Below are 26,976 nucleotides of genomic sequence, written 5' to 3' on the forward strand. Positions count from 1 at the left end.
TGCACAGAATTTGTAGCCACGTTACCACTTTCAGCGTAGGAAAAAGTGTCAAATCACGTTAAAAAAATTGAGGACGAATATCTCAAGGCAGAACCGTTAATCGATAGTGCAACAGAGAGAATCATTATCAATATTGCCGACGACAGTGATTCTGACGTTGATAGTCCCTTGGAAGATGATAGCTCCTTGGAAGATCGTCACATCAACGAGGATGACATGAGTGGCATAGAAGACATAACCGATAGCGACTAAACTTTATAGTGCAGGTATGCTCTACCTTAATTCACTATCTTAACATCTCACTTCTTGTGTATTTTTTTTACTGTAAAAACCTATTTTTTTGATGAACTTCAATTTCTTGCTTACTTTTCTTCTCGTTCTGCGTAGACAGTTTGGCCCGTATGTACTGCCAACCCTGCTTCCGTGCGTCCCTCCCCTACGTATGGCTTGGGAGTGAGGTCGCGAGGAGTTTCTTGTCTTGCCTATTCTACTGTACTAGAAACATAAGTAAAACATGGAAGTCTTCTTGATCATTGATTTTGTGTAACGTTTACACAAATCAATGATCATTAACAGTACGTTACTGTTACAGTAACTGTAAAAGAAACTCAGTTACTTTCAAAGTACCAGTAACAATAACTGAGTAACTTTTTTAATGATTGACTGTAACTCAGTTACTTGTAAAAAGTAACTTACGGAACCTGTAAGTTCAAAATAGTGCATACTTCCTGGTACTGTTGTAGTACTTTGCAATCGCTGATGACACATTGTACTGTGGGTTGTTGTCATTTCACCCTAGATGATTACTAAGAAATTTATGCCTTGAATACTATTTCTACATAATTGCCGTACTTGTTTCTTTATACTATAGAAGTCTTTACAAGTATTTTTACTGTTCCAACCATCCCGTCAGAAGGATATTTTCTGTGGTATGTGGCGAAAAAGATCCATTTGAAAAAACTTCAATCAGCACAAATGTGTAGTATTAATTCTTACTTCATATTATGTATCCCCATGAAGAGTAGCCAAAAAAGAACTTCCATATTGAGATAAAATGCACAAAAAGAATGTTCTCGAAGATAAATTTGCTAAACTTGGGAATGTTAATAATAATTATATATATAATTATATAATATATAAAATTTTAAAAAATGAAGACTGTTGAAACTAACTTAGATACAGTGGAACCTCAATTTTACATTATCCAGGAGACCAAGATGAAAAAACTAACCAGACCATCAAGATTGAATGAAAAATGAAGGAAAATGTAAAATCGAGGAACTTAAATCGGGGTTCCACTGTAATTATTACTTGCAAATTTTAAATTAATCTATAAATTTGGGAGAGGGCAAGAGCTTCCCTTTGCCCCCGCCAGGTTACGCCTATGCTTAGTGAACATAAATTTTGAATATTGTAACTTGAAACATATTGTACTTCAGGCGTTGTGCTAAATACATAAGCATTTTTAATAAGATTTACTTTTAATGTCATTTTATGCAAATGATTTTTTTATCACCCTGTCTCTGAACCGCCCATCCCAATTTTTTCATCAGGCATTAGTACACACTCTGAGCTACCTACATATAAAATTGGAGAGAAATTGAAGGGGGGGCATTGCATGAAATTTGCTCTTGAAGTTAGTCATTTATTTTTCTCAAAAAATACATAAAACTATATATAAAAATACATGTTTACTGATGCATTCATCTGAAACGTTATTTAAATAAAAGCTTATACCATTCTGAACAAAAGAAAACAAACTTGAAGTTTCTACGGCAAACCCGAGGGAAGATACGATCGTTTATAACCTAATGCGTGTCATTCAAAGTGGAGCCGGATGTGGCGTACACGGAGATCTTAAAAAGCGCGTAACTTCTGAAAACCTTGACCAATTTTAAAAAAGTTGTCATTTTTGTAATCAGCATCAAAGGTTCTATAAGCATACCGAATTTCATCAAAATCGGGGATGGTGGGTGACATGGCCTGGATGAATTGACGTGGAATGCAGCCCTGGCCCAAAACCATGGTAACGGTTGAAGTTTTTGCGTGCGATGACGTGTCACCGGCCAAGTGAATCCATCACTTCAATGTGAAGTCACGTGAAATGACAAAACGACAGTGTTGCAGTATGCAGATATTAAACACCAGAACAAGAACAATGTCTAGATGAGGATGTGTACTACAGGCTGTAGAAAAGGAGATGCGATAACCACTAACGCCGTCAAACGGTTGGGCGGGAACTTTACGTCACATACCATGAAGAAGAAATAGGGTCTGAGCTGATTATGTACTTTGCGATTAGTCCACTAAGAATTAGTTCACTTCATCAAATGATTTACTAAATCTCATCAATTTACATTGTCGAATTCATTATTTGAGTTTCTTTTGGTTTAGGTTCAACATCTTCACCGAAGAGAAAATTATGCTCATTTCTTTCTTTTCCTTGACCCTATACATCCAGGTGTGTTATATACAGTGTACGTACAGTCACGGACACTGCCGGCTTGTAACGATTCCATTGAAAGTCAATGTATTCATTACAAGCCGGCAGTGTCCGTGACTGTACAACTATAGATTGAATTGTATATGATTGTATCTTCTCCAAATATGATGTATAAAGAAACAAACTGCCGGAGAACTAAGTGAGATGAGTGTACAATTTTATATTACTATTATAGTGGAACCACAATCAAAGAAACCTGCGCAGACTCGCGAGTCCTGTGCACCGTACTCCAGTGTGGAGGGGAGGGGAGAGTGGAGCATGCTCTCTTATAGCCCGAGCTGAACGGAAGAGGAAGAAGGTGCGCGGGACTTTTCGACGAAGGTTCTTTTTCTTGTGTTCGCTCTTCTAAGTAAGGGGAACTGTGATTGGTCATTCATCTATTTTATCACTTCTTCATAATCTCAATTGACTTAAATGGCCGGAAGAGCAAGGAAATTTATCAAATATAAATACAAACACGTACCGTTTAATAAATAACCAAAATGGAATGAAAAGTTAGCAGTTTATATTTTTATTGCTTTATGTGAATATGTAGGGAAAAAGCGAGAGAGAATTGTACACCAATGGCAAAGAAATGGTAGGTGAAGTATTTACCAGGATTATACTCCCTACATTCCTGCTCATAATAAGGAGTCGAAGGCATCTTGCTTAAGGATCTTTCTTCGATGTAAACCTAAAAGTTGACTTTTCAGATTACGTACATAATCTTCTGGGCAGAAATGCGCACTGCAGATTCTAGCATTAGCATGATTCACGTTAGCGTTTCCACACGAATCCAAAGCTCGGTGACCGAAGAATCCTTTTGAAAAACGTATATAACGTATATATTATGTTCAACGTACTTGGAAGATGTATCTTGTGCTGAACTAAAATAAATAAATAACAAGTGGTGTGTGGTATCTCGAAAAGTCGGGACCGGGATCGGAAAGAAAAATTCCGTCCCTATCCCGACTACAGCAAATGACTTCCCTACTTTTCTGGATCCCGAGCAGTCGGGAAATACCGAATGGTCATTTTAAAACGGTATTAATTCTTGACGTTTTCTGCATTACAAGTGTCTGGAACTTATCGGAAATTGTTAGTTTTCATTCCAGAAATGCAAAGAAAATCACTTAAGGTGAAAATGAGAATTTGAGATTTCCCGACTAGTCGAGAAATTGCGAATATTTCCCGTCCCGAATGTCGGGATTTAAAAAAAATTCCCGTTCCGATGAATAATATTCTGTCCCGCATAACAATAAGTAACTATCTATATTTATTTTCAATTTGTCTGAAGCCACAAAATGTAAATGGGTGGAAATGCTCATTTGTGTACTCGATTTCGTGTGTTCAGTTACAGCGCCTTGAATAACGTAGTGTGGAAAACGACCCAAGAAACTGGTTCCCCGAGGCGATGACAAGTAGATGGCAGTGCGATCGACACACGTGCTAATTTTGTTATGAAAGTAATGCGGCTTAGTTAGTTTTTGGAATATATTGTAGATTTGTTTCTCTAGAAAGGCGGTAAGTGAATTGATGGAAACAGTTATATTTGTGGAGTGATTTGCAGTCAAGAAATGGCATTAATTTGGAAAGAAAAGTAAAATAAAATTAATAAATAAATAGCATGCGTGCGTAACACAAGAAGAAAGAAACATCGCAATGTGATTCCGGACGTCAGGTCTTGGACTGTGTATTAGAGTTTATTTTTCTATGTTATTAGAATATAAATAGTATCCTGAGAGATATTTCATACCGAGGCGACAAACCACAAATGTCGCTTGAAAGCGAGCAGTCGGAAATCAATACAGCCTTTCGAACCGTAGGGACAAAAGCTCTGACTCCACCGTTTCCTCAAGGAGATTTTACACCAAAGCGACAAACGATACGAGGATTTCACACCAAAGCGACACGGGTCATTTGGTCCAAGGCAACTTTCATACCGAAGTGACACATGTTGCTTGGGAAGGAGCCAATCAAGAGCAACATTTCACATCGTAGCGGCATGACGGGAAGCACAGGCCAGCGTTCGGTTGGTGAAAACCTCAAGCGATAAGTGTCGCGTGCCGCTTGTCGCTTTGGTGCGCAATCTCACTAAAGCAAGACACTCATTGCATCGCGTATGCGCGAACAACAAACCACGGCAACATGTTGCAAGCTATTGAGGAAATGGCCCAGTTTGAGCGACGCAGAAGCGACAAAGCGACACGTGTGGCTTATCGTGTCGCCTAGATCTGTTGTTGTAATGTGCGATTTATCGTGTCGCCTATCTGTTGTTCGCAAGCAACGCTTGCTAATAGACTGAAGGCACCATGTCGCTTGTCACTTAGTTGGGACCCTCATGTGCAATGAATGCTATTTTACAATCTGGAAGTGTGTGTCACTAGTGTGACAGTGTGAACATCCCGTGTCGCTTGTCCCATTGGTTTGAAAGTTGCCTTACACTCATGTCGATGGCACTAAGAAAGTTTTGTGGGGTTCCCCTTGTCGTTTCATGCAATCATCATTATCATCATCGCCGCGATTAGTTTAAAGCAGAAGAAAAGAGACAGTAAATATCAAAAATACAAATGCTTCAGTGTGTATATCTTTAAAAGAAATGATGATGATGATAATAATAATGAACCTAATTCATACACAAACATTAGTTGCCAAGAGCATTCCACGCGTATTTTTTTCTCTCGTATTATTAACGAAAGTATGACGATAACAGGACGTGGTCGACTGTCTAGAATGTTCGTTAATATCTTCGCGACCACTGTACCAAATATCATAGCAATTATCACATTCATAGAAATGCTTCATGTAAAAGAATCAGACGTTGCAGCGAAAACTCCATTTACTTCCATTATAAGCAGACGAATGCCTAGCACGTGTACCGACACCAGCGCCTCTAGCGGTATCATTTTCGGGTGGAACCAGCCTGAGAGCGCAGAAGCATGCCGTTTTCCACACTACGTTATTCTAGGCGCTGTAGTTCAGTTTCTTGCATGGTTTCCTATCTGCATAGTGCAACACTAGCGCATAAATTTGGAATTCATTTCATGGATAAATTCACCTCTTACCGTCGTTTCGTCATCACGAGTAAACAACGGATTGGCCCAACCTATACTTGTAATAACCTTGGTGGAATGACCCTATTGTGGTATGAGATTGTTAATAAATCTCCCAGTTTTCTAAATGTTGCCAGGTCCTGGCACATCAATGTTAGTTTATTTTCTATCTGACATCTATGACATCATAAATATTTTCAAACTTAAAAACCGAACAAACACAATATTTTAAGTGCATTAAAAAGAATTACAATGTAATGTCCAGGTCATTACAAGATTGTTGATAAATTTCCCACAATTGTACCTATCTGACATTTCTGTATACATACAGGGATAGATGCTGATTTTGTCATTTATGAATTTTGTTATGCAAGGTAAATCACAAAGAAAGTAACACTTTTACAATTACGTATATGCTAATTATTGAAGACACCGCAATACAATAATTACAGAAACCCTGGAAGTTATTTTTTCTGATGTGTTACTTGTGATTTCCTCATAAGTACTCTAAACAGGCGCCGTTTGTATCACGGAATACGGTCACACGACTTTGCAGTTCCCGCTACACGCAGTTGAGTATTTCAGCTGTAACCAGCGAAATTGCACCTTTTCAGTTCATCTACCTCTTGGGAAAGAAGGGGTCATATAATTGGTCTTTCCAAAACCTCCAAAGGAAAAAAGGGTGCAAGATCCGTGAAGCAGGGTTGAACTGAGTTAAAAAATACGACGCACTTCTTACGTGGTTCCACCGCTCTTCGGACCTTACAATTACATCCCCCCCCCCCCTTTCTATGGGTTTTTTTGAAGATCCAAATGCATGTTCCTCCACTTCCGCAAGACGTAGGGGAACTGGAACGGTGAATTACAAATCATCATCACATGCAATCATCACATATACAGCACGGTTGCCCTTTACCTTCCGAAAATATATTTTACACGCAAATTGAAGATTTTTACGTCAACGGCCAAAGCAATAAACACCCAGCTGGTATAACGCACTTGCACTATGAAGAAACCGAGTGTACTAAACACCAGTGGCGTACGCAAGGGGGTTACGGGGTTTAAACCCCCCCTTGAGCTTTTGAAATATTATGAAAAATTCTGTGGAAAAAATTAAAAATGGCCAATTTATCACAGTCAAAGATCTCCAACAATACTACTACTACTAATACTACTACCACCACCACCACCACCACCACCTAACTATTCTATGCTACTACTACTAATAATAATAATAATTTGAATTATTATTCCCATGTAGCACGGAGAAAAGCACAGGATTCCAAACACACGCGTCTTTCAGAGTGAATGTCTTGAAAATAAACAGAATTCTTGAAAATAAAATATGACGGCAACTATGATTTAAAAGAGAAATTCCAGCCTGATTTGATTCTAGTATGACTGCCCCGCGGAAAACCAGGGGTAGATGATCTAGAGACGGAAGTTTTACGACTTTGTCCTCACAAACAGCGGCTCTAGGGGCCCACCCAGCCTAAGATGAAATGGTGCGCGGGAGGGAAGGGGGTAAAGGCGGCCGCAGCTTGGTGCTGATCACATCACCTCCAAGATGGCCGACATCGAAAATATGTGGGGTCCTACCCCCACATACCCTAATTGTGCCTTCATGACACGGTGTTTTTAGCACAGGGAATTTTAACTTTGCCTTTACCTGTACATATATATTGTATTCGTTTCTCTACGTTTATTTTTTACATACGCGAACCCTCTACTATGTCAATGGCTAAGTGAGCCCCCTAGAGGTTTACTTGACTCCCCCCCCCCCGCACTGAGGCGTTTTGCGGCTTGTAGATCCGGCACTTCCTGGGGAATTGGTGGGTGTCATAACTCCCCTCCTTTATTCCAAATCCCCCCGAAAAAAAGTTAAATGCAGGAAAGGACTGCACGATATAGAGATAATTTATTTCTTTAAAAGAATAAATAAAAAAAGAGAATACTCTTTTTAAAGTTAATACTCTGTACTTACTAAATTCCTGGTGGCATCATTGTGCACATAAACTTCAAGTTTACATCTGCACATCATCTAGGCGTAGTTTACATTGCCCGTCAGATTCATAAAATAGTATCACATAGAGTTTAGCAATATAATGGATCAAAATATTTTTTAATGCTCTGATGTGTATTTTGATTTCGTAAACATAACATTTGACTGACGATTAAACGCAATTAATTAGTTATTTCAATAGAAGCAAACCAACACCCGTACCTTTCATCTATGTTACTACTTGTCTAACACGAAACACATAACATATAAACTTATAAAATGGATGCGCCCAGTACCTTGAAATTTGTTTGGCATTTCGTATTTGTCGTAGCCTTCTGGGAGGCTGAAGAACTTTCCAGCTATTCCAACTGGCGAGAAAACGATGAGGAACTGCACGGAGAACCATGGAATTCCAGTGCTACTCCTCAATCTGTCAAATAAAAATAATGAAGACTTTTATCCACCTATCGATGCGGTTCCTCTCAAAAGACGATAGTTAGATTTTTTTATTTCCAAGGGTGAAGTTTGTTTTAAGTACAATTTATGCTCAGATAGGATCTGGACTGGATCTACAGTTTAAAGTGGTATCCGAACTAGGGATGGCCAGATCCGGATCCGGATTCTAAAATTTTTCGGATCCGGAATTTTTGGTTCCGGATCCGTGGATACAGAACTTTCGGATCCGTATCCGTTTGGCCATCCCACATGAGCGCTTCTTTGGGAAGTAAGAATGTGTTTATAACATATTGTTACCTGCTAATATACATACATACATACATATATATATATATATATATATATATATATATATATATATATATATATATATATATATATATATATAGTGTGTGTGTGTGTGCGTGCGCGCGCGCGTGCACGATTTGAAATTAATACACTTAGTTAGGCTTAAACTTTGTAATTATACACACTGCATTTATTATAATGTTTTATTTTCATTTTTAAAACTGTAGCTGTAGAACAATTGTATAATTTTTGTATAACACTTCTATCTTGTTAAATGTGTTAAAGGTTTCATCATAATACCTTTTAAGGTGTGGTAATATTAGGCGTAGCGTCAAATCATCGACGGTACAAAACATCGACGGTACAAAACATCGACAGCACAAAACATCGACAGCACAAAACATCTACAGCACAAAACATCGACGGCAAAATCATCGACGGCAAAAACATCGACGCCAAAAACATCGACGGCAAAAACATCGACGGTAAAAACATCGACGGCATAAACATCGGCGGTAAAAACATCGACATCAAAAACATCGACATCAAAAACATCGACACCAAAAACATCGGCGGTAAAAACATCGATATCAAAAACATCGACGGCAAAATCATCGATGGTAAAAACATCGACGCCAAAAACATCGACGGCAAAAACATCGACGGTAAAAACATCGACGGCATAAACATCGACGGTAAAAACATCGACATCAAAAACATCGACATCAAAAACATCGACACCAAAAACATCGACACCAAAAACATCGACGGTAAAAACATCGACATCAAAAACATCGACGGCAAAAACATCGACACCAAAAACATCGACGGCAAAAACATCGACATCAAAAACATCGACGCCAAAAACATCGACGGCAAAAACATCGACATCAAAAACATCGATACCAAAAACATCGACGGTAAAAACATCGACATCAAAAACATCGACACCAAAAACATCGACGGCAAAAACATCGACATCAAAAACATCGACACCAAAAACATCGACATCAAAAACATCGACATCAAAAACATCAACATCAAAAACATCGACGGCAAAAACATCGACACCAAAAACATCGACGGCAAGAACATCGACATCAAAAACATCGACGCCAAAAACATCGACGGCAAAAACATCGACATCAAAAACATCGACACCAAAAACATCGACGGTAAAAACATCGACATCAAAAACATCGACATCAAAAACATCGACACCAAAAACATCGACGGCAAAAACATCGACATCAAAAACATCGACACCAAAAACATCGATGGTAAAAACATCGACATCATAAACATCGACACCAAGAACATCGACATCAAAAACATCGACATCAAAAACATCGACATCAAAAACATCGACGGCAAAAACATCGACACCAAAAACATCGACGGCGAAAACATCGACATCAAAAACATCGACGGCAAAAACATCGACGGTAAAAACATCGACGGCAAAAGCATCGACTGTAAAAACATCGACGGCAAAAACATCGACGGCAAAAACATCGACGGTAAAAACATCGACATCAAAAACATCGACACCAAAAACATCGACGATAAAAGCATCGACATCAAAAACGTGGACGGTAAAAACATTGACGGCAAAAACATCAACGCCAAAAACAGACGGTAAAAACATCGACACCAAGAACATCGACGGCAAAAACATCGACGGCAAAAACATCGACGCCAAAAACATCGACGGTAAAAACATTGACACCGAAAACATCGACGGGAAAATCATTTTTTACAAAGTTTTTCACACTAATGAATTCAGATCTAATCCAGAATATTTTGAGATGGGCTGCCCTAAATTATAAAGTGTTTCAGTGAAACGAACAATGTGTAATGAGCGAACTCAAGTTGCCAACTTATAGTGCTACCATATTACCAATGTATAATGGTCATTGTTGTAAGAACGGTCCGCGAGGCCGAAACACGCCCTCTCAATAAAGACGTTATTATTATTATTATTATTATTATTATTATTGATAAAATTACAAACAATGAGACTGCGCAGTGAACGTGATTGTTTAGTTTCTGGTAACTATTTATCACTTCTCGCCGTCATCGTTTGTGGTCGGGGGAAAGGAAAAGGAAGGCTCCTCCGTGTGAAAGATGAAAAGACCACCGGCTATTGTTATTCCTTGTTTATTACACGCAGGAGACCGAAATGACCAATATACAACTTGACTTTTCCGTAGTGACTTTCTTTCGGTTCATGCACTGGTACACACCTTGTGCAAGTAATATAACTGCCCCCTTGCAATATTGAATTGCCCCATTCCTCTCCAGACATTTTCCCCGGGTGTCGCACGACGAAGCGCCTTCACTGTGTATCAGTACCGCTGTTGTATTTGAATCAAGGGGTCCGAGGTTCGATCCCCGGTGGAGGAAAGTTGCACAGTGGTATGGATTATTTAAACTATAGGTTCAGTTCCGATTAACCCTTCGTGGGTCACACGAGAAAAATTACCTTGTTGATCGCTCACGGTGCCAGAGACCAGGCTCTTAATATATGTTAAATTAAAGGTCTAAAACACCAAATCCTCAATTATTACGATTAAATATATACATTGTGTTTATATATGTGTAGTTGTTTCGAATCTGAACCTGAGAGATTAATTTAAAGTCACATATAATTTAAACAGTGTGATCTTTTTTTAATAATGCAATACATATATAGCTTAATTGCAAGCATAGGCGCCGCCTCTATGGGGCTTAGGGGGGCTCGAACCTTCCCAATGTTAATGATGTGGGGGCAGAGCCCCCAAATAATTTTGCTTAAGAGGATCTAATGTATTATTTTTCTTCTCTCTGCCCTCGTCGCTGGACGTTGAGAGCCTCCAGTATGCAAGAGATCTTAAGGAACAATGAAAACCTTCTCAATTTTCTTGATTTTCTGAAGAAGATTCTACTGACGCAGCATTAAAATGTGCTGGATACCTGGAGACAATGCTTCACTTCAAGACATTTTTCTTTCTCTCCCTCTACTGCAATGTGATGGGTCCAATAGAAGAGGTAAACTGTAAGATTCAGTCTCCACGCATTGGTGCTACATAAGTGGAATAAAAACTTGACTGACATCTTTCAAGAAAAGCGAATGTGTTTTGAGCAGTTCTGGCAGAAATGCACAGAGGGCAAACCCAGCCTCGTTGATGAGCCAGAATTGCCCCAGCAACGTCATGACCCTAAGAGACTTGAAAAATCTGATGCTGCCAAACCTCGCAAGTTCTACACTCCAAAATAGTATTATAAATCAATATACACTGACGTGTGTGATACAGCAAAATCATGTGTTAAACAAGGACATGAATCTACAGGACTACAAAAAGTAACAGCTGTAGAGAAAGCATGCATCTCAGCTGTGAACAGTTGCACAACAAACTTTCAGCAAACGCGAGAATTCTTTCGCCAAGATTTGGTTGCCGATAGGCTCTCCATACACATGTCCATGCTTGGTGATATTGCCAAACAGAAGAAAGTGGTTCTAACTACCATGCGTGACATAAGGAAGTTTCTGTTGGAAGACAGCACCCTCCAGGAGAATAATTCATGATGATCCTCCGCACTGTGCCAGTGACGACAGTCACAGCCGAAAGGTCATTCAGTGCTATTAGCCGACTAAAGACATATTTGAGATCTACAATGGGGCAGAAGAGACTAAGCAGGTTAGCGGTAGTCCACATACATCAAACTGTGCTTGATAATTTGGACCTGAGATCGCACGTTAATGAGTTCATAAAAAAATAATCCAGTGCGTAGAGCAACTTTTGCTTTATTTTAAAATCATGTTCATATGTTTTTGTTGTGTATGTCACTTTATATCTTAGTGTACATGCTATTTTTTTATTATTGTAAAATTAAATTTAAAAATCAAAATATTGTAGCAAGAACAAAAAAGTAAAACTATTTTCCTGCGATTTGTGTTAGCATTTATGTAAATAATTAAATAAAACTGTTAATTATTGTAAATATTCGTTATTTTATGGGTTATTTTCAACCCGTCACATGTCTGTTGCGGACATTAAAACACACCCATGCCCTCGGCGGGACTCGAACCCGAGACCTCTGGATCAAAGCGAGTTGAGTCGACCACCCAACACGCTCGGCTACCGAGGCCCGCATAAAACTGTTAAGTTGGTCTCTTAATGTAAATACATACTTTTCAATAAAAATGTTAATTGTTATCTAAAAAACAAATGAGCAGACACAAAAGACATAAAGAGACTTCGAAACATTTTCTAAACGTTTTTCATGTTACATTTCATTTGCATGAGAAATATAATAGCTGCTTAAAAACTGCTATACGAAGACGTAATTCTTATTTTTAAAAAAAGGAGGGAGTGAGTCATTCATTCATTTATTTCAGTGATCAGAGCCCCCCCCCCCCCCAATAATTTTGACAAGTCGGCGTCCCTGATTGCAAGTAGTCCAACAAGGCATGGTATATTCGAAAGCATCTTAAGAGAATCAGGATAGAAACTTATTCCTTTAAGGATCCTATCTGTAACAAGATGGGCTTGCTGTGCGAATGCTACGACAGTCATAAATTCTTTCCATAAATATTTGACATCAGGAAATAGTCTCAAATACAAAAGTAACTGAAGTAAAGGCAATAGAAGAGGACTGCTTTCGCAAATGAGAATAGCGGAAGCAAGGGGAGCATTGACAGTCTAAAATTTTCAGGTTTATTAAAATTTACATATCAATGGTACTTTTATTCCCCTCTTCGGGCCAGAGGAGCAATTTTTATGATTTCACAAATGTGGCAGTTGTTTCACAAAATAAAAATAATCTTGGACGCTATTTTTATGGCCTAGAAAACTTTTGAATCCTCCCCAAAAAAGTTAAGCGGCAAGTTCGATTGTGCCCCCCTAAAGTTAGATTCCAAGTTACGCCCATGAACTTGGATAGAGAAATTCCTCGTCAAACAAAAAAATAGATAATACGTGGGAAAATGATGTCTAAATGTGGCGGCGATTGGTTTCCAAAACTGGTGGGGGGGGAGGACAAGGACAGTTTACTTTCCCTTGGTACATAAGGTTTAGCATAGTGCGAGAGAAAATGTGGCAAAATGTATGGGGTGGTGCAACTGCCTCCCCACGCCCCCATAATCTCCGCCACTAGTTAAATGTGAAAGAACATTTTTCTACTTTGCAGCAAATCATGGGTTACCTTCGTAATGGGATTGGTAACTGGAGGTTGAGTGCTGTATTTATTCCCTCAAATGTAACAGTTATTTAACAAAATAGTCCTGGATATTATTTTTATGGGATGGAACAACTTTTTGATTCTCGATTAGTGCAGTGGCGGCGATTAGGTTGGCATGGGGGTGCAGATGCCCCCCCCACACACACACTTTTTGCCGATTTTGCCCCCGCATTATGCTAAACCGTATGTACGAAGAGAAAGTAAATTGTTCTTGCCCCCACCCCAAAGTTTTGTAACCCAATCGCCTCCACTGCATTTAACTGTTAATGAATAACACAAAGCTTATAAAGTTCGGTAAAGGCAAATTTGAACGTTTCAACCATTGCAAGCAGTTGCTGAAGGGTTCTTATTGCTAATTCCCTTCCATATCACAACAGTAGTGAGCGGCGGAAGATTGTAGCTTTCCGTAGTTCATAAAATCGGAACTTTCTGAATTGAAACGGCCAAATCCAATTAACACATCATTTACTGTCCTTAGTGAAGCTTTCCTTTAATTTAGAAATTAATAAATCATAATTTTAATATTCTCTTCACGTGTAGCTCTTCTGCTTTCACATGCTGGAATCGAAATGGGCTACTATGACAGTGCACAAATTATTTTCTAACCTCAGAAATGAGGTTAATATAAATCCAACCAACTAAATACTGCAATATGGTGCAAAAATCAGCACGCTTGGGGAATGTAGGCATACTCCTAAGACTCCGAAGACCATTAACTTGCCCAAGCGTGCTGACTTTTGCTCAAATTGCAGTATTTTATAGTGGAATTCGAGCCACTTAATGAAATGTACCCCCACCAGGGATCGAACACGGGTACACTTGGTTACAAGGCAACACTCTTATTGCCAGACTACCTGGGTGTTGAGCTAAATTTTAATATTTCTAATTCATAGTTTGTTAACTCCTTGATTTCATAACGTCGTATTTCTCTCTCAAGGAATTTTTAGCGATAAGAATATACTTATACACTGCCTTTCACGGCCGAGGTGGCCGTTGGGCGGCGGCTAGCGCGTCGGAAAGTTAAAGCACATCTGCCGGCATTTAAACCCACAACTGTACGCTGACCTTGACATTGGACGCGTCCGTGCTTCAGTACCCAGACAGCTGTTGTCCAGTTTGCACGTGTTTGTGAAATGTTAAATTGTTAACAAGTGTTTTAGATTGTTTTGTTTTATGTATTACCAGTTCTTTCTGCAGTATAATAATGCCACGCTATCCGTACAATTTTAAACAACGAATTTTTATATACGACTCTTACGTCATTACGAATTCTTGTAGGGAAGATAGAATGCGTTTTGCAGCAGAATTCCTAGATGTTCCTGTTTCACACAGAGACAGTGATCTGTTACTTGTGAACAAATTTAGGAAAATAGGGTCTGCTCTTGTTAAGGTAAAACGGCATGTGCTTACTGAGGATAAACTAGACGACGTTGGAACACGATTGAAACATACTCCTCAGAAATCTCTCCGATGCCTTGCACAAGAAACAGACATATTTTTAACGTCATCGTGGCGAGCTACCAAGCTTTTATACCGGAAGCCATATATCAGAAGAATTGAAAGAAAATATGAAGAAATAAATTGAAGCAATTTTGAAAGAGGAACTGATACGTGTTAGTGAAAATTTCCTATAAATATGTGGATGCAGGAGGACATCATTTCAGAAACAAGTTCTAGATCCGCCTATGTGTACGGCGACAACCTGTATATTTATGTCTAACACAAACTACTAGCAAAAAATTACAGCTAAATTATTCTCCTTATTTTCTTAAGTTCATATAAGGCTGTGTATTTTTTTAAAATAAAACACGTTGTTTCTTAAAAACACTTCATGCACAATCTACATTTGTGACAAAAATTCTTGAAACCCTTCTGGTGTGACTGGCAGAATTGATATCAGTTGCGGATAAACCCTGATGTTTGTGAGAGACGATGTTTTGAAGGCTTCTGTCCAGTGGCTGCCACAAGGGGTCTGCTGTGTGAAGGTGGGCGGGGGAGGTAAAGCAAAGGGGCCCTCAGTCGGTTCGTACCATAGTCATAAAGGAACATTTCTTCCACATCCACAATAACTATAACGAACATACAACTATCCCGTCTATGATAAAAGCAGCTTGCTAGAAAGCAGAAGGAAACATGACACTTCGCATTGTTTACGATTCCATTGTTTGAGCTTTGGGGCAAGTATCAGGTGCTAATAATAATATTGTTTTGATGTCAGAAGGTGCGCGTGCAGCGCGAAATAATCGAATCAATGAAAATACCGCTCTTGCACAACAACCATGGCTGATATGATAAGAAATCTAAACACAAGATCGACCAATGTAGGCATGTTTGGTCGAATCAAAGAAGAGCTGTAGCTTCATGATGCTATTATCATAACACTAAATCCTATTCATCAAGCGAATCAAGATATAAATTTCACCTGGGCGAGTTGGAGTTTTAACGCCCCTCACCTTTCCACCCTATTACTCAGCCCCGTCTTTCTACTCTGCTCCTCCTACTTTCCGCCTTCCTCCAATAATAATAAAACATGACTGCATTATAAATTAACGGTTTTAATGACAAAAAGTAGCGGTTTTTGCTGTCGATGTTTTTGGTGTCGATGTTTTTGCAATCGATGTTTTTGCCGTCGATGTTTTTGGTGTCCATGTTTTTGTCGTCGATGTTTTTGCCGTCGATGTTTTTGGTGTCGATGTTTTTGGTGTCGATATTTTTGCTGTCGATGTTTTTGTCGTCGATGTTTTTGGTGTCGATGTTTTGGTTGTCGATGTTTTTGCTGTCGATGTTTTTGCTGTCGATGTTTTTGCTGTCGATGTTTTTGTCGTCGATGTTTTTGATGTCGATGTTTTTGGTGTCGATGTTTTTGCTGTCGATGTTTTTGTAGTCGATGTTTTTGCTGTCGATGTTTTTGCTGTCGATGTTTTTATCGTCGATATTTTTGATGTCGATGTTTTTGCCGTCGATGTTTTCTTGTCGATGTTTTTGTTGTGGATGTTTTGTGCTGTAGATGTTTTGTGCTGTCGATGTTTTGTACTGTCGATGAAATGTAGGCGACGTTTTTGTTGTCGATGTTTTTGCGTCGATGTTTTGACGTATAACCGTAATATTATAATGGGATTGAGTTACGAAACTCTCGGATCCGGAACTTTCGGATCCAGAAATTTTGGATCCGGAACTTTCGGATCCGGAACTTTTGGATCCGGATCCCTTTGCCCATCCCTAATCCGAACCATTATGCAATGTGTTTCCACTTAGAATCGAACCGGAGACTCTTTGAATACAAGGCGATTGAATTACCACTACGCCCTCGGGAGTCCCTCATATTAATATTTTCTAACATTCAGAAAATATAAATATAGATCATGTTTTTTGAGATAAGTAGTATAAAAGTATATAGGACTGGGACGAGAAATGAAGAGCCCCCTCAAGCAGATTTGCTTACACTTAAAACTAGCTCAACATGCCCATATGAGCTTTTTGCTCAAGTGTGGAACCCTGTCTAATCCAAGATTTTTGTAAAAATGCCCTCGGGAATTTTCTGTGAAATGAAGAGCCCCCTCAGATTGATTTGCCTACACTTATAAAAGGCACTTCTGTGAGATTGTTGTCCATAATCCTGTCAAAAATATGCCCCTCTTGATATTTTTTTTTGGCCACACCTAAAATTGATTTGCCTACACTTATAAAAGGCACTTCTGTGAGATTGTTGTCCATAATCCTGTCAAAAATTGATATGTTTTTTGGCCACACCTAAAATTGATTTGCCTACACTTATAAAAGGCACTTCTGTGAGATTGTTGTCCATAAACTTGTTAAAAATTGACATTTTTTTTGGCTACACTTAAAACTAAGCCACCCACACCCATATACATACCCACACACACACATACACACATATTTACTTCAGGTTTAAGTTCAATTGGGCACCAGGCTCAATTTGCTTATCTAATATTAAAACAATGCAATTCTAGAAGAATTGCTCCGTGACTCTCTTATTTCTTATATTATATGTTTGCATGTTTCAAGTGATTCTTTTTTGTGTCAGTGTGTACAATTCCCGACACGGTAGTATTGATTTTTGCTTTGCATGTTTCAAGTGATTCTCCTCTGCGTCAGTGCTTACAGAAATTCCCGAGTAATGAAGCTTTGCGTGCAAACAAAATTGCATCAGCCAGTATTGTGAGAGTGGCTGAGGAGAACAGATGTGTTTTTACAGTGCTTCTCATACTTACAGGTCTGTTTGGTTTAATTCATATTAAATATATTTCTGGTATATTGAACAATATTTTGCCTGATATTTGTTACATCCAGCTTGTTTGTTGCTTATTTAGAGTCAGGCTTATATCTGTCCCAGCCTGTTATACAAAAATCAATACATAACACAGTGCTAGGTCATTGCTATTCTAGACATGCATGTCCGTGCAGGTATTTGCGGAAGGTCAGTATAGATCAATATTTATTCTCTTTTTCCACTTGTAGGCTATTGGCTTTACAACCTGTCATAATAAGTATAGAGTTTTGATTTGAACCCCAAGAAATTTTATATAAATACCAAAGCTAAAAATATTAACACACATACACATACACACACACACACAAATCACACTGCTGAACCCAACTGATATTTTTTATTCAGTATAAAGTTTTGAATTGAAGCCCAGAAAATTGTATATAATAAACAACAACAAAAATGCCGAATCAAAAATATTGTGACCAATGCAATAAAAATATATTTAGCTCTAATTGGGCCAGACACCAAAGGATTTGTAACCCAGACAAATACAGAACTCCCACAAAAATATGTCCTAAATGCAATAGAAAATATAGCATGGAATATTTCACATATAAACATAAAGGTACTTGCTCTGCACAGTCATCAATATTGCCCTCACAACCATCTACATCTGGTCTGAAAAGGAAGCATGAAGCACCTGTTAATGCTGGACCTGCAAAGCAGCCATGCTATGCACCCATCCATAGCAGTTTTAATAGGCAATTAAGAGATTATCGGTTTGTATCAGAGCCAAGATGTGGTATTAAGAATTTTTTGAACAGTGTAAATCCTGATGTGCAGGCAATTCTTAATGCACAAAATGGCTCTTATAAGCTGTCCCTCAAATTGTTTGCACAATATAAGAAGCCAAATGGCACAAAATTTACACAGCCCCACATAACAGAAACTGTACCGGTATATTCAAATGCAAATTCAGACAAAATAATAAGCAGTTTGATGGATCAATTGAATATTAAACACTCTGAATTTGCAGCAAAAGAGTCTGGATGGAGCCTATGCGGCTCTCCACACAAGTTATATGTTAATATTTCTGAATTCAGCCCATTACAAGGATCTACATATTTGCCATTACCTGTCAATATTAAAAACAAACAAGCCGTTGTTAATATAAAAAATAATGATGAGAAATGCTTTTTGTGGTGTATTTTAGCTGCTTTGTATCCAGTTTCAAGGCATCCTGAGAGAATAAGTTATTATAAACAAAATGAACATGATTTTGATGAAGCAATGAAGGGTTTAGAATATCCAATATCTGTTCAGAATATTGATAAATTTGAAAAAAAGGCCAGGAATATCAATGGCAAACAATTATCTATTAATGTATTTATTTGTTCCACTGGCCGTGGCAATTGCTTGATAGAACCTCTCAGAATCAGTACAATTGATGATGATTCTGCTGTTCCGATTGATCTGCTCTTAATTGAAGGGGATGGCACATATCATTACACTCTGATACATAATCTTGAAGCTTTAGTGAGAACACAACTAGACAAATCCAATACAATATTCAAGTTGTGCAGAAGATGTTTAAGTGTATTTGATGGCAAAAAAATAATAAAAGGGGTTTGTAAAGTGAATGCAGAAATTGCAAAAAATAAGTTAATTGAGCATTTAAAATACTGTAAAAATCATAAACCTGTTCATATGGTGATGCCAATGCCAAGTGAAAATTGCAAATTCAAAAAATTTGAAGCCTTGTTGGACACCCAGCATATATTGTCTGTGATTTTGAATCAAATCTCAAACCTCTTGCATTCTGCAATCCAGATCCTGAAGAATCTTCAATTACACCATACCAGCTACATGAACCTTCTAGTTTTTATTATGTTGTTGTACAGGATGGTGTTGTTAGTAAAAAAGATTCATACATGGAAGCAGATGCCATCAACATATTTGCACATAGAATAGAAAATGAGTGCCATGACATAGCATCTAACATCTTATTAAAATCAAAACCTATGTTGCCTTTAACAGAGAAACAGATTGAAGATTTCAACAATGCAGAAAAATGCCCGGTATGTAAATCTGAATTTTCAGATACAAAAATCAAGGTGAAACACCATTCTCATACAGATGGTAAATTCAAAATGGCCCTGTGTAATAGCTGTAATATTAAGATCCAGACACCAAAATTTGTCCCAATATTTTGCCATGGCGCATCCAATTATGATTTTCATCATCTGATCAGGCACGAGGGGTTTGAGAAGTAGAATTTAAATATTTTAGCTGAAAATGATGAGAAATATATTGCTATTAGCAAAATAATTAAAGTTAATGGTGTTCCTATTCACATAAGATTTCTTGATTCTTACAGAATTTTATCTGCTAGCCTGGCTACACTGGCCACTCAATTATCTGATGATCAATTCAAAATTACAAGTGCTTTGTTTCCAAATCAGGACCTGAAATTAATTAGGCGGAAGGATGTATATCCATATGATTATGTTACAGATTTTTCTAAATTTGATGAGTGTTCTCTGCCACCACAAGAAGAGTTTTACAGCAAAATCAGAGGATCTGGAATCACTGATGATGATTATCACCATGCCCAATTGATGTGGAACAATTTAAAATGCCAGACATTTGGTGATTATCACATGGCATATTTAAAACTTGATGTCACCCTCTTAGCTGATATATTGCAGGCATTCAGAAAATCTTCCATGCAAAATTATGAGCTGGACCCAGTGTATTTTTACAGTGCCCCGGGCCTAGCATGGGCTGCAATGTTTTTAAATACTAAAAAGCAATTGGATCTAATCCAAGATCAAGATATGTACTTGTTTATGGAGCAATGTATAAGAGGAGGCATGGTGCAATGCTCACAGAGATATGCCAGAGCAAATAACAAAAATATGCCTGATTATGATCCAGCACGGCCATCAAATTATATACTGTATGTAGATGCAAACAGCCTCTATGGTTATGCCATGATGCAAAAACTGCCATATGCAGGGCTTGAATGGGTTGAAGATTTCAATATTGAAGATCTTCAGGACTTTGATGACAGTAACTATGGCCTCTTCTTAGAGGTTGATCTGACAATTCCTGATGATTTACACAACAAATTTTCTGATCTGCCCCCAATTCCTGAGGTTCAGTGCTCACCTGGCTCTAAACAGAAGAAGCTCATGATGACACTGGAGCCAAAACAGGGCTATGTCATATATTACAAAAACCTCCAGTTCCTGATGCATCATGGTGTTCAAGTGACCAAACTTGGCAAAGTTTTGAGGTTCAGGCACTCAGAATGGTTGAAATCATATATTAATACAAACACAGAGCTTCGAACATCTGCAATGAGCCAATTTGATAAGGCCTTGTTTAAATTGATGGTCAATTCTGTATATGGCAAAACAATTGAAAATGTCAGAAAACATACCGATGTTAAAATAATTACTGACCCCAGCCTGAGCAAAAAATTGATTGCAAAGCCTAATTTCAATTATAGAAGAATTTATGATGAAAATATGGCACTTTTCAACATGAAAAAAACAAAAATTAAGTTTGATAAGCCTATTTATGTGGGGCTGTAATATTGGAATTGGCCAAATTACATATGTTAAAATTGTATTATGATGTGTTGAAACCTTTTTATGGTGATAGTGTAAAATTGATGTACATGGACACGGATAGTTTTGTTCTTGATATTAAAACAGAAGATGTTTATCAAGATATTTCCCAGCCTGAATTGCTTGAATATTTTGATACCAGTGAACATACAAAAATTCAACCCCACAACAAAAAGGTGCCTGGCAAGTTAAAAGATGAGACACTTGGTGATGTTATTGTGGCATTTGCTGGGTTAAGGGCCAAGATGTACAGTTTTGAGACATGTGGTGGTGCTGTTGCCAAAAAGGCCAAGGGCATTGGCAGAGTGACTGTTGAAAAAGAGCTTGAATTTGAAGATTATGAAAATTGCCTCAAATCATGTAGCACAATCAAAACTTCAGAATCCAGAATTCAGAGTGTGGATCACTTATTGACTAGCAATATTGTAAGAAAAGTGGCTCTGGACCCACATGATGATAAGAGATGCATTTTATCATGTGGCATACATACTTTACCATGGGGTCATTGTGATTTGAAAAATGGGAATCAATGCCCAATTACAGAGCATGATTTGAAATAAATAAACATGCCTATGAACTTATTTGGGTTTAAAAAACAAGGTATTATGGACCTGCCAACACCACAAGCCTCTCCTGATATACAGTCTATGCTGTCTAAACTGAGTGCTTTGTTAATTATTCATCTGAACAGCATACTTACAGATATTGATGATAAAACAGGCAAAACATTGTACATATTTAACAATAATTTAAATCATTACCAATTACCTGTAGGTGGGCAATTACAATTTATTACAACCCCTGAGGGTGATGTTAAAATTTCAGTAGGGAGAAATATTTATAGAATTAAGCACTCAAACATGATTTCTGGCACTGTTTATACTGTTTCTGCTGGTGACTGCTTATATATTGAGGTCCCTGGATCATATGACAAGCTTATACCCTTTTTTATAGAATTAAGAATCAGATACTCTATAATAAATAACCACTAAATCAAAAATGCCTAATGATATTTTTGGCCATACAAGACATGAAGATCACAGTGATGAGATTCTGATGCTTGATGTCAGAGTCAAGAAACTAAGAAGTGATTTACAAGCTTTACAAACTACACTCAATGCCAGTCTTCAATTAGAAATTACAAATTTGCAATCACAATGCATGGACCCTCTTCTTAAAATTGATTCTGAACTCAAATTGCTGCTTCAGAAATATACTGACCTGGCCACATTGGATAATTTTCAAAGTTTGGAAGAGGCTGTAGCAGCTCTTCAAGCCAAATTTAAGACCCAGGCTAACAACTCTGAGCAATTGAAACAACAATTGGAAGAGCAGATAAATAATGTCCAGGCACAGCTCCAAACAATTGTCAAAAGCATAAAATCACAAGAAGATTTTGATCTAGTGATTTCTACTCTAAAGGAACAGATTCAGTCACTCCAAATACCTAATCTGGACCCTCTGAACAATGCCATAGCCGAGGTTAAAGAAAAAATTGAGACACTTGAAAATTTTATGAACAATTTGCCATCTTCTGATGCTTTGAATGCAATAACTCGGAGTGTTGCAAATATTAAGCTGCAACTTGAAACATATGAAGATTTTGGAAAAATTCAAAGTTCCATAACCCATCTTGAAGGTACAATAGCAGCAGTGCAAAGTGATTTGGCAAATGTACTAGAATCCCGATTGCCTGGGATTGTAGATACCCTTGTCAGTGTCCAGCAACAAATCACAAAGCTTGAAAACCTCAACACTGAATCTGAACTATCTCATTTTCATCACTTGATTGATGATATCCAAACAAAACTTGAAATTTTACAACAATCAACACCCTCTCAGGCAGATATAGCCCTGCTCCAAAATGCTATGCAAAATGTGGCTGATGCTTCTGAATTAAACAATGTGAAATTGGCACTTGAATCTTTGCAAAATACAGTATCAAATTTGCCCACATCACAGGAACTTAAAAATATTAAGAGGGCAGTGAATCGCATATTGAAATCAGAAGATATCAAGAATATCCAAGCAGAGATCAAACATCTCACTCAGACAGTGGCCACTCTACCAACAAATCAACATATTAATGAACTGCATGCCCTGTTTGAGGATATCAGAAGACAGGTCCATGATCTTACTGCTCAAAATTCAAAATTGGCAATTGTTGAAAATTTGCAACAAATTGTAGCTAATATCAAGCAACAGCTAGGGACCATGGAATCCAATCAAGCAAATGCTCTGTCTGTTTTTGCCACCAAGCTACAAGAAATTGTGCAACAATACAAAAAACTTGTTGTGGACATATAAATTAAGCCAGGCCATGATGATGTTGTTAGAACCATTCATGAGCACCTTGAATCTGTAACAAGCAGATTGCTCACAGCAGAAAAAGAAATAACAGGCATAATTGAAAATCCTAAACATACAGTAATTCTTGAATTGTACAGCATCCCCAACAAAGAATATGATTCTCCATTTACACCAGGTGGCAAAATATATATGCTGTCCCCTGCACAATTTTATTACCAATTTTTTGTTGGGGGCACATTGAGACCAATCAAGATCAAATATTGGCTTCAACCACAGGCACACCACTACCCTACCTTATCAATAACAAATGCTGAGAACAAAGTAAAAATCACCAGTGTAGAATTGGAGGATTTTACAGACCCCAATACATTAGAAACAGCCTATATTGAAGATGAAGGCTCTTTGGAATTTAAAATACATATTGGAGACAAATTATATTTAGAAAATCCTGCAGTTTCAGCTGCTGAACACCCTATAGTTGCAATATTTTTGTTTACATATTATGTCTAGAAAAATTATTGTTGATGAATTACACAGACAGGCCAGACATAATTTTAAGAGGTTCCCAGTAGTCACAAAGGGCATAGATGATTTATGGCAAAGCGACTTGATTGAAATAGCAAGTGGACAGTTGAAAAACTTAGACAAAATCAACAAGGGCTACAAGTATCTACTCACTGTGTTAGACACATTTTCAAAATTTGCCTGGGCTGTGCCACTCAAATCCAAGACTGGAAAATGTGTTACAGAAGCCCTCAGGACAATCATCAATCAGAGTGGAAGATCCCCGCGCTATTTGCAAACAGATAATGGCAAAGAATTTTATAATTCAGTGTTTCAACAATTTATTAAAAGCCAGTCAATACAACATTATTCGAGTTACAGTGATCTCAAAGCCTCAATTGTAGAGAGATTCAACAGAACCTTAAAAAATCTTATGTATAAACAATTTACCCTCCAAGGTAATTATAAATGGATTAATATTCTTCCTGAACTTCTACATAAATATAATAACTCGGTCCATTCCACAATCAACATGAAACCCTCTGAAGTAACTTCATCTGATGAGCAAAAATTGATCAGCACTGTTTATTATCCTAAATACCAGCCAACAACAAGAAAGGCCAAATACAAGATTGGTGATCAAGTAAGAATCAGCAAATATAGGCACTTATTCAAAAGAGGCTTTACAAGAAACTGGAGCACTGAATTATTTACAGTGGTTCAAGTTAAACCCGGGACCCTTAACACATATATAATAAAGGATCACCGAGGAGAAATTCTCAAAGGCAGGTTCTATGAACAAGAGCTCAGCAAAACTAAACAGCCTGCCACATATCTCATAGAAAAAATTATCCGCAGAAAAGGCAACAAGTTATTTGTCAAATGGCTGGGTCATCCGGAAAACAGCTGGATCGATGCAAACAAAATAATAATATGAACACCTGGGATGTTATAAAAAGGCTGCCAGAACCTGAACAACAGAATAAGAGAAATGGCAACTTGCTGCCTGATAATATTAGGTGTCTTATTGTTGGGCCATCTGCTTGTGGTAAAACTACACTAATGGTTGATAATTTTTTATTGGCACCCAACTGGTTAGACTGGAAAAACAGGCACTTGTATATCTTCTCTAAGAGCTTGGAACAATTAAAATATCAGCAGCTGATGAAGCTATATGATGGATTGGATATTGCCACTTTTGAACCAGATGTTAAGCCACTTCATGACTGTCTCGATAATTCTGTTGTTGTGTTTGATGACATTATACTGGATAATCAAAACAAGGTTAGAAATTTCTTTACACAGGGCCGGCACAAAAACATTGATTGCTTCTACCTGGCACAGACTTTTTCAAAAATACCCAAGCAACTGATCCGAGACAACAGCAATTTTATATGTGTGTTTCATCAGGATCATACCAACCTCAAACACATACATGATGAATATGTAGGTGGGGACTTGAGCTACAATGATTTTTCCAAGTTTTGCAGCAGGTGCTGGAACCAGGACAGTTATGGGTTTGTCACAATTGATATGACAAGAACACCCAATAGTGGCAAATACAGAAATAAAATTAACAATTTTCTAGACATTGAAACATATATAAATAAACATGAAAAGGCCAATTATTGATGATCTTAAGTTAAGAGATTATCTTGTAAAAAGATTTAAGGGATGGAAATCAGAGAACCGAGGAATTTATGAAAAATACAAACAAACAGAACAGCCTGTAATTGATGCTATTAGTGAATTAGGTAAAAATATTAAAACTGTTACAGAGCAAAATCAAAATTTGATCACAGAGCTTGTACCTGTAGCTGCAAGGAACATATTAGATTATCCATTCACCCCACTTTCCAGTATTCATACACCTAGTCCTATTGCTCCTAGAAGAATTGAAGCTACTCAGGATCCTATTGAATTGGGTCTTCTTGCTCAAAAATATTTAACCACACCTAAAGACAATAAAGATGAGGTTTTTGGCTTATATGCTGACACAGAGCTTGATGGTAGCATCATACATAGAATTGGCAATTTCAGAGTAACATTTATGGGGGATGATCTGATTGTTTATTCAGAATCTCGTCTCGGAGAAAGAGGTGCTTTTGTTAAGTACCCCGGAACACCTGGATTGTGGGAACTGATGACTAGCAAAAGGCCTGGCAGCTATACAGATCAAGATTATGAATATTACAAAGAAATATTAATAAAATCAGATGCTCTATACCAGAACAATGATCCCACACAAAAAAGAGTCAAGTCGAGCAGTGGAGCAAAATACAATAATTTAATCAAGCCCATATGGTCACAAATTAAGACAGGCAGTGGGATCAAACAATACAACACCCTGCCTAAAGAATTTGTGTGGGTTGATGATGTCAGGAAACTTGTAGATAGGTTATTGGTGATAGCTGGGGAGGAAAATGCTGGCAACCACAATTTTTACAATGAAAAGGTTGGAATTATGGACATGATAAGCACCAAATTGTCTAATTTTATAGTGAATGACACTAAGGGGATTGGATATCTTATAAAAATTATTAATACTCTACCACCTAAATTTTGGAATATTTCTGAGGGCCGGGGCATTATTTATAATGACATTATAAATAAGCTGCCATTTGAACTACACATTCCAGGCTATCAGTATTGTGGTCCAGGCACAAAATTGGATCATAGATTAAACAGAGGGGATCCTGGTGTTAATCCCCTAGATGCTGCTTGTAGAGACCATGACATAGCATACAACACACATTCTGATCTTGACAAAAGACATGTTGCAGACAAGAAAT

General features: G+C 37.7%; 1 protein-coding gene across 1 annotated transcript in view; it reads right to left on the reverse strand.

The window, feature by feature from the left end:
- LOC145982545 (glycine receptor subunit alpha-1-like) overlaps positions 1 to 26,976 on the reverse strand; it is a 115,048-nt gene that overhangs the window by 75,993 nt on the left and 12,079 nt on the right. The window contains exon 2 of the mRNA XM_083116000.1: positions 7,834 to 7,967. Within this exon, the coding sequence (XP_082972126.1) occupies positions 7,834 to 7,967 (134 nt within the window). The remainder of the gene's footprint in view (positions 1 to 7,833; positions 7,968 to 26,976) is intronic.

This window comes from Lepisma saccharinum, unplaced genomic scaffold (genome assembly GCF_977018435.1).
Source record: "Lepisma saccharinum unplaced genomic scaffold, izLepSacc3.1 HAP1_SCAFFOLD_247, whole genome shotgun sequence".
NCBI classification, from domain to species: Eukaryota; Metazoa; Arthropoda; class Insecta; order Zygentoma; family Lepismatidae; genus Lepisma; species Lepisma saccharinum.